This window comes from Carcharhinus amblyrhynchos, chromosome 34, assembly GCF_965287045.1.
Source record: "Carcharhinus amblyrhynchos chromosome 34, sCarAmb.v2.hapA, whole genome shotgun sequence".
NCBI lineage: Eukaryota > Metazoa > Chordata > Chondrichthyes > Carcharhiniformes > Carcharhinidae > Carcharhinus > Carcharhinus amblyrhynchos.
Window position 1 is genome coordinate 1001413 of NC_137357.1, and position 15924 is coordinate 1017336.

The following is a 15924-nucleotide window of genomic DNA, read 5'->3' on the forward strand; positions in this document are numbered from 1 at the left end:
ACTCCTTCGGTGCAGAGGTGAAGGATATCATGAAAGTCTGCTGAGCACAGCCAGACAGGAGGCTGAACAGCCAGCGTGGTTGCTCCATATCTGAAGCAAGTACATTAATGGACAGAGTGATAATGTGTTTATGGGACTCCAGGATGGGTTAGCATTTGTGCGGTCAAACATAGAAATATCCTCTTCAACCGCAGCACCACGTGTTTTCATTATCTTGATTTAGGGACTCACCCGTGCAGATGACACTGGCATGATTTCCATGTGAGCAGTTAAACTCTTCCACGGATGAAACCGGGCACTCCCACAACCGGGACTCGTTCCCGCGGCAGCTGTAGTTCTCCTTCCATATTGTCCCATTCCCCTTCCCAAAGGCTGCACCTCTCGGGATTTTCTCTACCACTCCACACTGAAGATGCTCACAGACCACACTGGCCTCTTCTAAACCAAAGTAAACATCACAGAGCGCCCCCCAGTGTTCTCCATGCAGCACTTCCACCCGGCCGGAGCACCTGTCCTTTCCACCAACCAATCTCGGCCCACGGTTTCCTGTTTCAGGGATAAACACAGACCCAAATAATTTATACATCGATAATAAAAGAACATATGACGGTCTTTTTTTGTGTAAAAGGGAAAACACACTTTTCAGTTGCATCCACAATCATTGTCCAATATTCACAAATGAACACATCGAACTAATTAACATATTTTGTGATAGTTTTGGGAAGGTGCTTCAACCCAAAGTGAACAGTCCATCCTGAAGAGAAAAGCTAATATGCCATTGACAGAATATAATGTCTTTGGAGAAGGTCCAGTCTATATTTTAAATAATGCGCGCCGAGTTTAAATATTACATTGGGTTGCAATTAGAAAATTACACCCTCTGGAGGAATAAGTTGAGCACCTCCAAACTTAGACAAAATCTGGAAACGCTTAATTCAGAAAATGAAGGTCGTTTGAAAAGCTCCCGCATTACTGTGAAGGCCATGCGCGTTATTGACACGTTGTCCATGCCTTGAAATCTCCTCTACACATTAATACAATATTCCACCTGAAAGCTGGTGAGTGGATGTAAAACAAACACTTGCAATGCTTTTTTTTGAGCTCATTCAATTATTTTGTTTGATGGAAGATATTTGAAATAATAAGAATAAAAAATATACATTAATTCTGCTGCACCAATATCCTCTTTAGAATGCAAACACATACAATTCAGATAAACACATAAAATTGGCCAAGGTACTAAATCAACAATAATAATCTGCTAATTTCAGAACATGAATAATATTTCTGATTTCCAATAAATGTGCATACTTTGAAATAATAATTCAAAATTACAACAAATGTCATGGAATATGAAGGTCGGGTTAGTTATCTCCATGTTGGAGAAAAAGACAACTGTCATCGCTCCTGCTAAAATATTAAGTTTATTTTCTAATATTTACAAGTCTGTACTCACCAGAGCAGATCACACTGACATCGTTGCTATGGCTGCACTCGGAACGACTTACAGGAACATGAGAGCAGTCCGGCAGACCTGTCTCACTGCCTTTACATTCAAATCTATCGTTCCATATAAATCCAGTCCCCTCTCCAAAATAAGCCCCTTTTCTCACGGAAACGGCGGCTCCACACTGAAGATCAGCACAGACCACTCTGGCATCATTCCAATCGAAGTCAAGGTCACACACTGTGCCCGAAGCTGTATGGTTATGGATCTCGAGTCTGCCGGAACATGGGGAAGGCCCGGATACTAGTTTTAGAAATCTGTGGGCTGAACAACATGAATCACAAAAACACGAATTATTATCAAGAAAATATTCACACCTGCTAAACTAGGTTCTATCATGATTGGTTCTGAATCTGGTTCCACGCAGTTGCCCCTTAACCTAAAGATGTTTAGTTCAGAGGAACTATCGAGGTGAAAACGTGGGCTCCGACCAGGGTTGGATGCTCCGTCGGTGAAACTCAGCGGGCTGAATGGCTTCTTCTGCATTAAGACATTCTATAATTAAAGAGATTTCATCAAGTGCAATCTATGTCAGTGTTTATTCTCTCCAGGAGACGTGTTCAGTCTCACAGCGATTCCATTGGAACTCTCTTCCCCATTCCCCCTTAATCTAAATCAACTGCTGGTTTATCTCAATAAATTCTGAGTAAAGCTTCCGCCTACCGCCTGGGGATGGGAAATATCAGAATGTGCAACAAGCGGACCTGAATCAATAACAAATGGAATTATTTGCCCAGGAACTTACCAACTGCTAGACAGAAAACAAAATCAACATTTTTAGTTGTTTTTCGGCGCGGAAACGTGTTAAGAATGAACGTTCTGAAAGTATTTCAAGCAGAAATGAAACGATGCATCTCAAAATGTCTAAATGGGAATTAGCAAACAACACTCGAGTTTTACTGAGGGTCCATCTACACAGATCACTAAAATATAAAGGCCTGGTGCAAAATGTAATCAGAAATCTTCAGTATTTTTGGCATTTCTGTTTAGAGGGCTAGAGTATGCTTCAAGTCTCAAGGTCATTGTTCAACCCATATCTGGAACTCCATCCTTGAAAGCATCTCCTGTTCTGGAAAATAGTCCAGTGAGAGTGTCCCAAGCTACTGGTTACTGAGTTTAGAAAACATCTCCTTCTATCAGATTACACTGTGTGAAATCTGCCTGAAGCTGCAGCAACTTTAAATATTAAAACAACTAATCTCCCTTCATTTTATTCTGGAGAAAATATCGACTGCCGAACATTTGTTTGAAATACAACCTCCTGAACAAATTGATCCAGCACAATTTATTCAAATGCAACGGAACACTCCACCAAGAACATTTCTGATCTCTGTCCCTGACAGACTCTAATTGTAATTCACACGAGTGGAAACCATACAGGAATAGGTGGGATTCATCAGATTCAGGGAGTGAGACGGAGATAAGTTTCAAAATTGTATCAAACATATTGAGAAGAGGATTTATATGACAGTTATTAAAACGACACGCCTGGAGAGACAGGGAATATCCAGCCAGTCCCCTCTCACACAAAATCAGAGAATGTTGGAACAATTCAGCAGCTGTGGCAGAATTAGAGGCGAGGGAAGAATAGAGGGAAGTTTCCAGTCCGCATGACTCTCCTCCAGACCCTTCTCATCCTCACTCCGCTCTTGGAACACCTTCAATCTGCCCACTGATTGCTGCTCTGAAAGTAGCCGCAGTGACTGGATAAGCGCTCTATGGCCTCCGCTATCAATAGTCAGTAAATGTCAAACACATGGACAGAGAAACCCGGATTTAATTCAGAGACAGCCGCCAATTCTGACCGAGTGCCGAATGATCCGGACTCCCCTTAAATGTACCTCTGTACACAGCCAGCCGATCAAAGCATGCCTGACCTTTTGACTCTTCACAGGCAAGATGGGGACGCATTAGCACACCAGGATCTCCCTCGACCACCTCGTCCCTCCTCGTTCCCAGAAAGAATGTCCACACCCCACCCCCTTCTCCCAAATGACATCCCCCCTCCCACACCGTGGTTGCTATCAAGCCTGTCTTTGCGTCCAGTCGTGTGGTTGTGTCGGTTGAGGCATTTGTAGTCCGGGGGGGCGGGGGGGGGGCGTGGTTTGCTGGAGAGCTCGAAGGGTTGGGGATCGGGCTGCCTGCGACTGTATCTCTGGAGAATCTCCAATCTCCCAGCACATTTACATCTGAGGGGAAAATTCCTGGACTCCGATGCAAAGCAATAAACATTAAGAAATGTACGATTTGGAGTTAAGTTAAAATAGCAGAATAAACCAAACACTGCGGATAGATGGAGATAAACGATAGTTCAGCAGAAGTCTGATTGTTGCCCAGGATTTGCTCTGTGTGGCCCTGGAATGATTCATTATTTGTTCAATGGTGATCGGAACTGAACAGTGAGGAACCAGGAGCGAACAACTCCTCTCCTGAACATCGCTAACAACAAGCGCTCAGCTCAAGGACACAGTTGTGGAAATTGTTAATCACTCTCTTTAGTCAGAAATCATAGAATACTGCAGTGCAGGAAGAGGCCATTCTGCCCACCGAGTCTGCACCTACCACAATCCCACCGAGGCCCAATCCCTATATCCAAACACACTTACCTACTAATCCCTCGAACCTGTGCATCCCCTGACACTCAGGGCAATCTAGAATGGTCAATCAACCCAGCCCGCACGTCTTTGGACTCTCATTGCTGTGACTTCATTATAAACTTGAATTCTGGTGTTAATGTAACACCACTTCTATTTTCAGAATATTCAAATTGTTTGCCACTCTCTTTACCGTCTCAGAATACCTTATCCGCCCTTTCCCGGAGAGCAGGCTGGAGACGGTGGACAGATTTTTTATTTTACCTGAGCAAACCACGCCGGCATCATAGGAGTGCGAATAGTAATCGTCAGGATCGTGGCGAAGGTCACCCCATGGTTCTGAGCGACATTCCCGCAGGGCGGTCTCGTTCCCTTCGCACTCAACTTCTGTCGTCACAATGAGTCCGGATCCTTCCCCAAAGTGAGCCCCGCCTGGTGCAGAGAGCGCGGTCCCGCAGCCCAGCTCCCCACACACAACATCGGCATCCCGCTGGTCCCAGTCACTACCATACACAGTGCCCCACTGTCCCCTGTAGTAAATCTCCACTCTCCCAGCGCACCGACTCTGCCCATTCGCCAGTCTCAGCTTCACCGTCTCTGTAAAATACAAAAAAACAGTTCTTCGCCAGCTGATGCAACATGAAACAAATCAAGCATCGAATGTGTGCAGGATCTTTGAGGGGTATAAGTGTTTTAGGCATGATAGGGGAGGATCGAAAAGAGGAGGGAGAGTGGCGCTGTTAGTTAGGGAGCACATCACAGCGGTGCAGTGGGAGGATAATATAGAGGGGTTAGGAATTGAGTCTCTGTGGGTGGAGTGGAGGAATAGGAAGGGAGCGATTACTATGCTAGGGGTTTACTACAGACCGCCCGACAGCCCGCGGGCAGTGGAAGAGGGTATACGTAGAGACATATTGGATAAGAGTAGGAAGAACAGTGTTGTTGTGCTGCGAGACTTTAATCTCCCTGGTGTGGATTGGAAGGTGCCTAGAGCTGGGGGTTGGGACGGGGAGGAATTCGTAAGATGTGCATTGGAAGGGTCCTTGGAGCAGTATGTAGATAGCCCGACGAGAGAGGGGGCTATACTGGATTTAGTTCTGTGCAATTAGCCGGGTCAGGTGGTTGAGGTTGCAGTAGGTGAACATGTGGCTAATAGTGACCACAACTCTGTCTACTTTCGGATACTAATGGAAAAAGATAAGTGTTGTCCAAAGGGGAGGGTTCTAAATTGGGGGAAGGCTAGATACAGCCGGATTAGGCAGGAGCTTAGGGATACAGACTCGGAGAGGTTGTTGGAGGACAAGTCCACGTTAGGCATGTGGGAGTCTTTCAAGGGAAAACTGAAATGGGTGCAGGAAATGCATGTGCCGGTTAAGAGGAAGGATGAGAAAGGTAGAATTAGAGAGCCGTGGATTACTAGAGATATTGAGGACTTGGTCAGGAAGAAACGAGAGGTGTAAGGAACTGGGAACGGAGAGAGCGGTTCAGGAATACAGAGAGAGTTCGAGTGATCTCAAAAGGGGAGTTAGGAGGGCAAAAGGGGGGCATGAAATGGCTTTGGCAGACAGGATTAAGGAAAATCCAAAGGCGTTTTACTCTTACGTTCGGAACAAAAGGGTGGCTAGGGGAAAAATCGGTCCTCTCAGGGACAGAGGAGGGGAATTGTGCTTAGAGTTCAAGGGAATGGGGGAGATCATGAATGAATACTTTGTGTCGGTATTCACGAAGGAGAGGGGCTTTATGTCTGGCACAGTCTTCGAGGGAGCTGTAGACCAATTGAAGGAACTATCCATGACGAGGGAAGAAGTGTTAGGGCTTTTAGGTAGCATTAAAACTGGAAAATCTCCGGGGCCCGATGACAATTATCCTAGGCTGCTTAAGGAGGCAAGAGATAAAATTGCTGGGCCTCTGACACAGATCTTTGTCTCTTCTTTGGACACAGGTGAGGTCCCAGAGGACTGGAAGATAGCTAATGTGGTACCATTGTTTAAAAAGGGTAGGGAGGATAACACTAGGAACTATCGTGCGGTGAGTTTCACGTCAGTGGTAGGCGAGTTGATGGAGAGGATTCTTAGGGGTAGGATGTATGAGAACTTAGAGCGTTGCGATTTGATTAAAGATACGCAGCGTGGCTTTGTAAAGGGAAAGTCTTGCCTTACGAATCTGGCAGAATTTTTGAGGAGGTGACAAAAACGGTCGACGAAGGACGAGCCGGTGATGTAGTCTATAGGGATTCAGTAAAGCATTTGACGAAGTCCCTCATGGTAGGTTAGTTGAAAAGATTAAGGCTCATGGGATACAAGGCCGGGTATGTAGATGGGTTGAGAACTGGCTTGCTCAGAGGATACAGAGAGTAGTAGTGGAAGGGTCCTTTTCTAGCTAGACGTCTGTCACTAATGGCTTGCCGCAGGGTTCAGTACTGGGACCTCTTTTTTTGTAGTATATATAAATGACTTGGAAGAGGGAGTAAGTGGTGTGATCAGCAAATTTGCAGATGACACTAAGATGGCTGGATTGGCGGGCAGTGAGGAGCAGTGTCTGGCAATACAACGGGACAAAGATAGGCTGGTATATTGGGCAGATACATGGCAAATGGAGTTTAATCCGGATAAATGTGAGGTGATGCATTTTGGCAGGAATAATGTAGGGGGGAGTTATATGATAAAGGGTAAACTTATAAAGAGTACAGAAACGCAGCGGGACCTGGGGATGCAAGTGCACAAGTCTTTGAAGGTGGCAGTACAAGTGGAGAAGTTTGTGAAGAAAGCTTATGGTATCTTAGCCTTTATAGGAAGGAGTATAGAATATAAGAGCTGGAGTCTAGTGTTGCAGTTGTATAGAACGTTGGTTAGGCCGCTTTTGGAGTACTGCGTCCAGTTCTGGTCTGCTTACGACCGGAAGGACGTGGAGACTCTGGAGGGAGTGCAGAGGAGGTTTACCAGGATGTTGCCTGTTATGGAAGGACTTGGTTATGAGGAAAGTTTGAGCAAATTCGGGCTCTTTTCCCTTGAAAGACGGCGACTCGGGGGGGGGGGGGGGGGACGGGGGGACGAGGGATCTAATAGAGGTATATAAGATTATGAAGGGTATCGATAGGGTAAACAGTGGTAAGCTATTTCCTATGTTAGAGACGCACAATACGAGGGTCCACGGATTAGGGTGAGGGGGGAGAGGTATAACACGGATATTATAGGGAGGCTTTTCACACAGAGGGTAGTGGGAGTATGGAATGCTGTGCCAAGCAAGGTGGTGGAGGCAGGCACGCTGAAGTTGTTTAAGGGTGGCATAGACAGGCACATGAGTGGGTTGGAGTTGGGAGGATATAGGAGGTTGATTTAAATAAGGTTCATTAACATAGGGACGTCCCTGGTAATGTAAAAGGATGTGGTATGATACTCATGTTTTTCTCGTTTAATTCACAGGTTTTAAGTCGGTCTGCTTTGTTGTTCAACGAGGGGCATACACGCGATGGGCCGTACTAGGGCTGCTCTTGGATGTTCGAGATTAGCCTAGTGCTTCATGTCGTTCGTGTGTGCTTAAACTGGACCAGATGCTGGGCAACACGACAGCTCAGTGACTATCACTGTTTGCTGTGCAGACACATGGATTTGGGCCAGTGTCTGTGGGAGTTTGCGCATTCTCCCGGTGCTTGCGTGGGTTTTCTCCGGGTGGTCCGGTTTCCTCCCACACTCCAAAGATGTGCTATTAGGCTGATTGGAGGTAATAAATTGTCCCTAAATTATTTTCCCTCAATGTGGAATGCCATAAGCATAGATAAGGTGGAGGGGAGACTGGTAATGTCAAAATGGCGAAGCGGGCACTTTGGGCCGAAGGGCCTTTTTCCCGGGCTGTTTTTGTTCTTTTGTAATGTGATACATATGAAGCGGGAATATGGATTGACAGTGGGAAACATTCGTAAATCAGTTGGAAGTTGGAAGCATCATTCCGCTGCGTCAGGCATGAGTTTCGATAGATGTTTCATTGATTCAATCCACACAACTCAGGACCGTTATGGTCCACGGTCCACCATACTGCCTGGTCTAATATAGTGGAATCCCAATCCGAGTGTGGATTCGGCATCTGTCACCGCTGTTGAACCAGGGCCGCCCTGCTGCAGCCGGCTGAATGGGGCAGTCAGGTCGTCTCCAGCCCTTCCCGGGGCGGGAAGATGCGGCGAGTTTTCGGCGGAACCCTAATATACCGGTGGTGGAAGAGCCATAGAATCACAGTGCATTTCAGCACTGGCTGGTAACTCGGGAATTGAAATGTATTTGTAAACGGCAGCGGGGCCACGTTGCCTCTCACCCTCCTTCTCGGGGACCTTATTTATTGCCGTTCTGAATTAGAGAGCAGCAATTAAAGATTTTCAGGAAAGCATTGCAAGAACACTTTCCTTCACAACTGAAATGGAACCAAACCATTGAACGCGAAGATACTGAAATTGTCTCAGGGATTTATCATTCAGTTGGATGGATTAGTGCAGTGAAATATCAGATATGAACTTGGAGGGCGATTACCTGATGGATCAGCCTGGCTGTTCCCTGGTCTGCCTGAAATGAAATTTTGAAAATTAGTCTTTGCTGGAACACGAAATGAATGAAACTGTCAAAACCATACATCACAAAGTCAACACCGAGGATCTGTGTTATTCCTTCAGTGTATGATTTGCAAACACTTGATGTTAAAACATTTTAGTGAAATTACCATCCCCATAATATTATGGCCTATGAATATTCTGATCTCATACTTTTTTACGTATGTGTCTTTTAACCAAGTGTTACGTATTCCCAAACAGTGCTATTTTGCATCAGTCAAATCTCCGAATCACTTTTAATCCCTAGTTTACATAAGAGAATCAACAGGGGAGTGATTTTGTCACCGCTTCGATTGCTGAAAATTATGACTTGATCCACAGGGTAACAATGATAAAGTTACTCGAATATCTCTGCACCACCGTCCACAATACGGACAGTGCGTCATTTATTTCCAATGCAGACAATCCTCAGCTATCCTTATTAACTCTTCACAAACAATATTGCACAACTTGCACTTAAGGTGAACTCATTGCCAGAATTGTGGGATAACATTTTACTATTTTCTCTAAATGTTCACAATTTCAATTGTCCAACTGGAATCTCTGGACCGTCTTCCCCCATTCCGTCTTTCTATATTTTCCTCCACTTTTCAGCTTTTAGTAATTCTCCTCTTGAACCGTGGACCCATTTCATGAAGAAATTATACAGAAAAGTACAGAACCAAACCCTTCGGTCCTTCAAGTCCCTGTCCATCATGATACACAATAATAATAAGAAACATAAGCCCTATTTCCGCCCGCTTCTTTCTATTTCCTCCTTATTCTTTTACCCATCCAGGTGCCATATAAATGTTTCTCATGTGTCCGCTTCCAACACCTCCTCTGGCAGCGCGTTCCAGGCATGCACTAGCTTCTGAGCTGATCTCACACACCTTCCTTAAACTGTCCCCTTCTCACTTCACGCCTGTGCCCCCTTTCCTCCTGCAACAGATCACGAATGGCACCAACAAGCAGTGAAGGAGAAGGTGCTGGTCAGAAGCCTGATTTTCTGGAAATACCAGCCATCACCTGAATCATCTGTGTACCGTGTAGATGATACACAGCAACAAATGGCCAAGATTCATTTGGCAGTTCATTCCAAACCCGCGATTTCTACCAGCTAGAAGTACAAGGACAGGCCTACGGCAATGCACTGAATTGTACATGCCCTCCTAAGTTGGTCAACATGCTGAGTTAGGACGATATGGGGGTTGCTTCATTCTGGTGTGAGCTCAATCCCTAATGTCACTCTGCCTGCACCAGTGCATCATGTACTGCAGCCAGGCAGCAAAAAAAAAAGTTAAGACATCAGTTCCTGAAGACATCTGGGCACAGATAATAAATGCCGCCATTGCCAGGGACACTGACTTCACAAGAGGGAGCATAATAATAACAAGAGTGCTCAGGCCGTGGGTGAATGTGGAAAGTTAACGTTATTGAAAGAGATATAGAGACATGGAAAGTTCGGTACTGAAAAATGTAGACCCATTTCAAGGTCACAAAACGTCGTTAGTATAAAACAGTAAGGCAGCAGATACATCTGCCAGTGACTGAGTATTCGATTTGCCAATGTTTTAGCTTTAACTATGAGACTGAACACGAAACAAATACATATCAGTGTTCCGAGTGGAACTAATTACATAACATCATATTTGCAGATGGAAACCACCGTTAAACACTGGAACCGTTTAGCTCGCAGCAGGAAGGGCAGATTAGGAATCGCAAGTGGAACCATATTTTCCAAAAGTGTGTCCATACCAAATTAACACTTGCCTGATGTAAGATATCAAATTTAGAATATAAGCGGGCACTTGTCCAATCTTTGCGAGACAGGGTGATTTTTATTTTCCTCCGGGTTCTGGAGGCCGAAGCTAACGGTGGTAAATGGTTCAAAACATTTTAGAAGGAAACGGTGGAGTTCGTCAACCTCGAATGAGTAACGGGTTTTCATGGCTCATTATAAACAACAGAAAGCTCAATGGATATTGAGAGTGTCTGGGAAGAGGCTGAGAAGAATCCAGTCATTGATACACAAAGCTGATGTTAATGTCCGGTTGAGAAAGCTTTGTTTTGGTTTCTAAAGCTCATTTTTCCAAATTCCAACCAGAAATACTCATGCAGTAAATTCGCGGAACAAGTCGGATTTTTCATTTCCCTATTATTTCGCTACTGCGAATGATATTAAATATATTGATTAATATGCCAGTTAAAGCAATGTTGGTCCCACCTAGACTTAATATTTAATTTTTTTCAGTATTTACAAACGTGCCCACTACTTCAACTCAAAATAATTTGTATAATATATGGTAGCTCACTGTACCACAGGACGAGCATACTGCTCTTCCACTGATAAATATCTATCCCAAATCTGTGTACGGATTCTATTGATAGTAACGAGAACTTTTACTGGGATTCGGCAATCAATTGATTCACGCAGTTTCCACTCGGCAATCTATGCTGTTCTAATAGTAGCGGCGATCTACACCCAGACTGCGCTGTTCAGCTAGAATTTCAGCTCATGTCTGTTCCATCTGTACAACAGAGCCAGCGGAGTGTTTAATTCTACCCGCCGACGTATCTGAGTTGGATTCAGCGGTAAATCTAATTATCTTATTCACTGGCTGTTGTTTTAGGAGACTAACGACCAGGAAATGCAACTTTGCTCAAAGTATATTGTGATAATTTTGGCAGGTTAAGTCAACGATTCCAATATTCACTTCATATCTGCGAGCTAACTGGGGATTCAGTAGCAACAAAAACAAAACCACATTTTAATGAGATGAGATTACTGAGAAGAGGATTTATTACATTGCAACATAACATTTGTTCTGCACCCTTTTATAAGACATGTTCTTTCAAGCAACTGGAAAGTCTAAACAGTATGTTTAAGATATTATTTCGCGGACTCTCGGTCCTTTACTGCGGGAAGCGTTTGATAACAGTAATGGGGCGCTTCTCTATCAGTTAACCAGCATTTTCAGTGACATTCGGATTAATGAATATAACTAAAGAGGCACCTTGGGAACCGAGCGAAAATAACCAACTGAACAAATGAAATGGAACAAAACTGTGGAAGGAGATGAAAGAACAGTTCTCGATCTGCCACAGAAAGCGGCATGAGACATAGAGAGAACATAAAAACGTGGAATAATTTTGAGAAATAAAAATAATTACAAGATGAAAAAAAAACACTGCATAGAAATATTAATTTAACACATTCTGGTAATATTCCGGTTGGACATATGAGGCAATTGAGCAACAAACGTCACAAAGCAAATCACGCATATTTAGCAAATTACATTATCAACATAAGATAAATATTGTCTTCATATTAATGAAATTAATGATTGACAGTATTAATTATAATTCATATTAATGCGTTAAAATGCAGACCTAGCACAACACTGTGAGGCCGAAGCACCTATTTTAAATGATGTGTTTTTTTTTCCTGTACACGTGTTCGGACAGGAAATATACTGAGAAATATCAAGAGAAATATACATGGACGGCCCTCGCCAAAATTCCTGCATTTTTAAACTCAGTGAGTTGGCCTCCACTCAAACTCCAGTTCAGCAGATTCTAACAGCTGCTGTAATTTGTACCAACACAAATCGAGTGGTCCGAACAGAGGTTTTAAAGTCATATGTTGTCCATGCACAAGTGCGGCATTTCCATTCAATTTTGTATTTAAATCTCAGGTTGCCGTAAGCCTCGGCCGAGAAATTAAAACATGTATTAATCAGATGTTCTATATTTTCAATGTATTTTCAAGGGGATACGTTAAAAAAAGAAACAGGGAATCTAAATTATTCACCAGCTGAAACGTCTGTTACTTAAATTCCCAATCCCAGTGCACACTTCATAAGAAAGAAGGAAACCTTTGAAAAGATTAGAGCTTTTTCCCCGAAGTGGAGCGCAGAATCCAAAACACTGCTAAACAAAACACACAATTTTCCAGATTCAGATTTGACGGTCCGTTTTGATTTCCAACTCCAATTTATTTATCCTGCACAAGAATGTCAGGTAGACGGCGATTAAATACAACTTCTGTTGAGCACTTGTGGCCTCAGAACAATATTCGGCCAATGTGTTAGGCCCCTAGGCCCAAAGTGACTGTGCCGAGTGGAATAAAACCAATTCAGTCTAACCCCACTCGCCTGTTCTTGGCTCCTTTGTGCGTTACAATACTTCAAACGCATAAGCAAGTATATTTTCAATGTGCTGAGCACTTCTTCACCCTCCAGCTTTTTCGACACTGAACTCGCCCCCTCTCATTGTAAATTGATGCACATTAATATCCCATTACCTCCAGATGGCACTTATTATTGAAATCATCAACTTTCCCTTACATCTGTTACCAAAATTTTTATGATGAAATCGCTCTCTCTAAGTATATATACATAATATATATTTACGCATATACACATGCTAAAACATTATGTCAGTGAATTCTCAACAGACATCAGGATACTTTCAATCAATAATAACTCACAGTTGAGAAGCTGCAATGCAATTAGAGTCAGGAAGGAGCGCAGCATCGTCCCGACTGTCGGTTACTGCGATCAGACTTGACCATTCACCGAGTTTTGTACACCGGTACCGCGCTGTCCTTCCAACACTTTCTAAAACACCAAACGCTGCAGGAATGAATTCTTTGTTCAGAAAATAATATTTCCTCCCATCTGGGTAATTAATGCTCCCAGGTATGAAATGTAAATTGCCGTTTGATAAAAGATACCAATGACAGTTCTATCCACCTCCTTCCCCTGTGCGGCTAATGAGGCCTACATTTTTGATAAGGAAGTGAGTCACTAACCCAGCATCGGATCATCGAATCATCATATCTTACAACACAGACACATACGATTGAAAGAAATGTATATGGAAAATGTTTGCAAATCATATTCCGCCTGCACTGGATTATGTACATTTTTTGCACTGTTTTACCACTTTTTTCAAAGAACAATTTCCGAGGAACAGTTGAAGGCCTTGGAGATGACAAGAGATAAAATTTCCAGGTTAAATCCAGGGGAAATGGACTACTGTGATGTGGAGAAAATGCATAAACTGCATGTCAGATCCAATCACTTTCCTCAAGAAATCTGTGAGTGAGTGTTCTCACCGACAAGTCCAATCCAATCGGCTGTTTAAGAGTCCTATCGAGTCCGAATACAGCCTGAATTCACAACCTGATTTTCACATTTTCACAAGGGAAAAGTGTAGACATTTCAGTCCAGCAGCAACTCAAGCAAGAAGTTGAAATCAGTAACATATGGAATCGAAAAAAAAGTTTTTTTTTTCCCCGAGTGGAAACACAACTTTTTCTCCTTGCTCTTAGAACAACCTCCAAAGTTTTTACTGTCTTCTATTTGGAGAACAATATTCTCGAAAGACAGAAAGCCCAATTTATGAATGTTTTTAATATGTAACATCTCCATGCGGAAATCGTAGATTAAATGTTTCTGTTAAAGGACTGTTATTCTCTATTTGAACTTTATTACTTTTTGAACATACTTTAGAAGCACCATTACATATCTGAGCGATTTTGCTGCCTCCGCCCAGTTTAGAGTGACAGAGTTCGGCGGGACTGTGCCGCGCAGAAATATTTCTTATCTGCTGGACAAATGTAATTTTATTTTCATGATCAACTTGAGATTCATTTGAGTGAATGTCTTTACAGAGCCGGGTTTAGAGAAGGGAAGCCCACAAACATATTTGTTCCATACAGGAAGAAATGATTCCTGAGAAGTTAAGCAATTGGTATTGAGTTATACTCTGTGTCATCCCGAAGCAGCTCACTGTCTGCGCAGCCTCAGAACACTCGCTGCGCGGTTGCTGAACCGACAGGAAGCACCTGGCCTTGTGGTCAGGTCTCTGCTCGCATGTTAGTCTCTGCTGCACTTTATTATTGACAGATTGCAACTGCACATTGGAACTTGTGACGGGCAGTGCACTGGGGCATGTAAAACTTCAAGTCCCTTCATGAATTCACCAGCAGCATGTGACAGAATGGCATCTACGAATAGTTATCGGGGACTCCAAGAATAGTGTGTCGCTAAACCTTATTAAATTTGACTTGTGTTCAACAAATTTGAAATCAATGGTGTGAGATTAAACCGATTGCCTGGGCTGCATAAATCAATACTCTACACATAGACCTTTGACACGCTTAGACGCGGAGAGTCCACCATTCAGTTCCATATCTATTATCCCTCAGTGCTTCCCCCGTGAACACAGCAGACCGGTTGCATAAGTTCAGTCATAGCATTAAGATGAGAGCAGATAAGATCTTGGGATAATGGGTACAGCTCCTCCTTTATTTCCATAATATCTTGACAGTTTTTGGTCAGTTTCAATGTATTTCAGTTCTCAAAAATGTATCCAATCTATGAAATGATAAACTACAAACACGGAGTGATTTCCATCTGAGTCATTTTGTGACGTTGGCATCCCTGACTTCCTTTATTACTGAGAGGGCGGCTTAAGCACTGTAGTCACTTTGTGATGCGACAAAGTCTGAAGCAGGTACTGGGTGCCATGGAAATTAGAGTTTCAGATATTGATATGTTATCCAGGATGAAGACTTATTACGGATTGGTTATTTAGGAAATACTGCGGGTATCGAGTCAGTTTATGGAGGTTGAGTTAACAAACATTGATTGGTCTTTGATATCATTAACATTCATCTTTCCATTTGGCAGCACCTGTCTGCAAAACAAAACAGCTAAAATTTCTTACGCCTCACATCTCCAACATAAATATATTGATTATTTCCTGTTTGTTTAATCAGTGTCCAAATACCTTGGTGAAGTATCTTATTTGCCTGAGCATTAACTGAAATCTCAACATATCTGCATTAATTCCAATCCCAGAACTCACAGGTTAACACACAGCGATTGAACCATAGGATCCCTATTTTGCAGCAGAAGGTCATTCAACGTATTGAGTCTGAACTGACTCTCCAACAGAGCATCTTCCTCGTGCTTTATCCCCGTGACTCCACATTTCTTATGCTGCTGTAGCCCTAATTTATACATCTTGCGACACTAAGGGGCAATTAGTAATCGACCTAACCCGCCCACCTTTACACTGTTTTTTTTTGGAATGGTTCAATTCTTTTGTACAAAGGAACGTTCAATGTATCTCTCTGTCATCTACATCCTGACCATTATGTGGAGATGTCGGCGACGGACTCGGGTGGGTTCTGTAAGAAGTCTCACAAAACCAGGTTCAAGTCCAACATGTTTATT

At 43.2% G+C, this 15924-nt stretch overlaps 1 protein-coding gene across 1 annotated transcript; it reads right to left on the reverse strand.

Annotated features, from left to right (window-relative positions):
- Positions 1-184: 184 nt before the first annotated feature.
- On the reverse strand, positions 185-13257 carry LOC145361207 (scavenger receptor cysteine-rich type 1 protein M130-like). Its single transcript, XM_080216846.1, has 5 exons — positions 13167-13257; positions 8619-8651; positions 4366-4698; positions 1457-1771; positions 185-546 (listed from the first exon to the last, which is right to left on the reverse strand). Exons 1-5 carry the CDS (start codon positions 13210-13212, stop codon positions 185-187), a joined length of 1089 nt encoding a protein of 362 aa, XP_080072972.1. The 5' UTR covers positions 13213-13257.
- Between the last annotated feature and the right edge of the window lie 2667 nt (positions 13258-15924).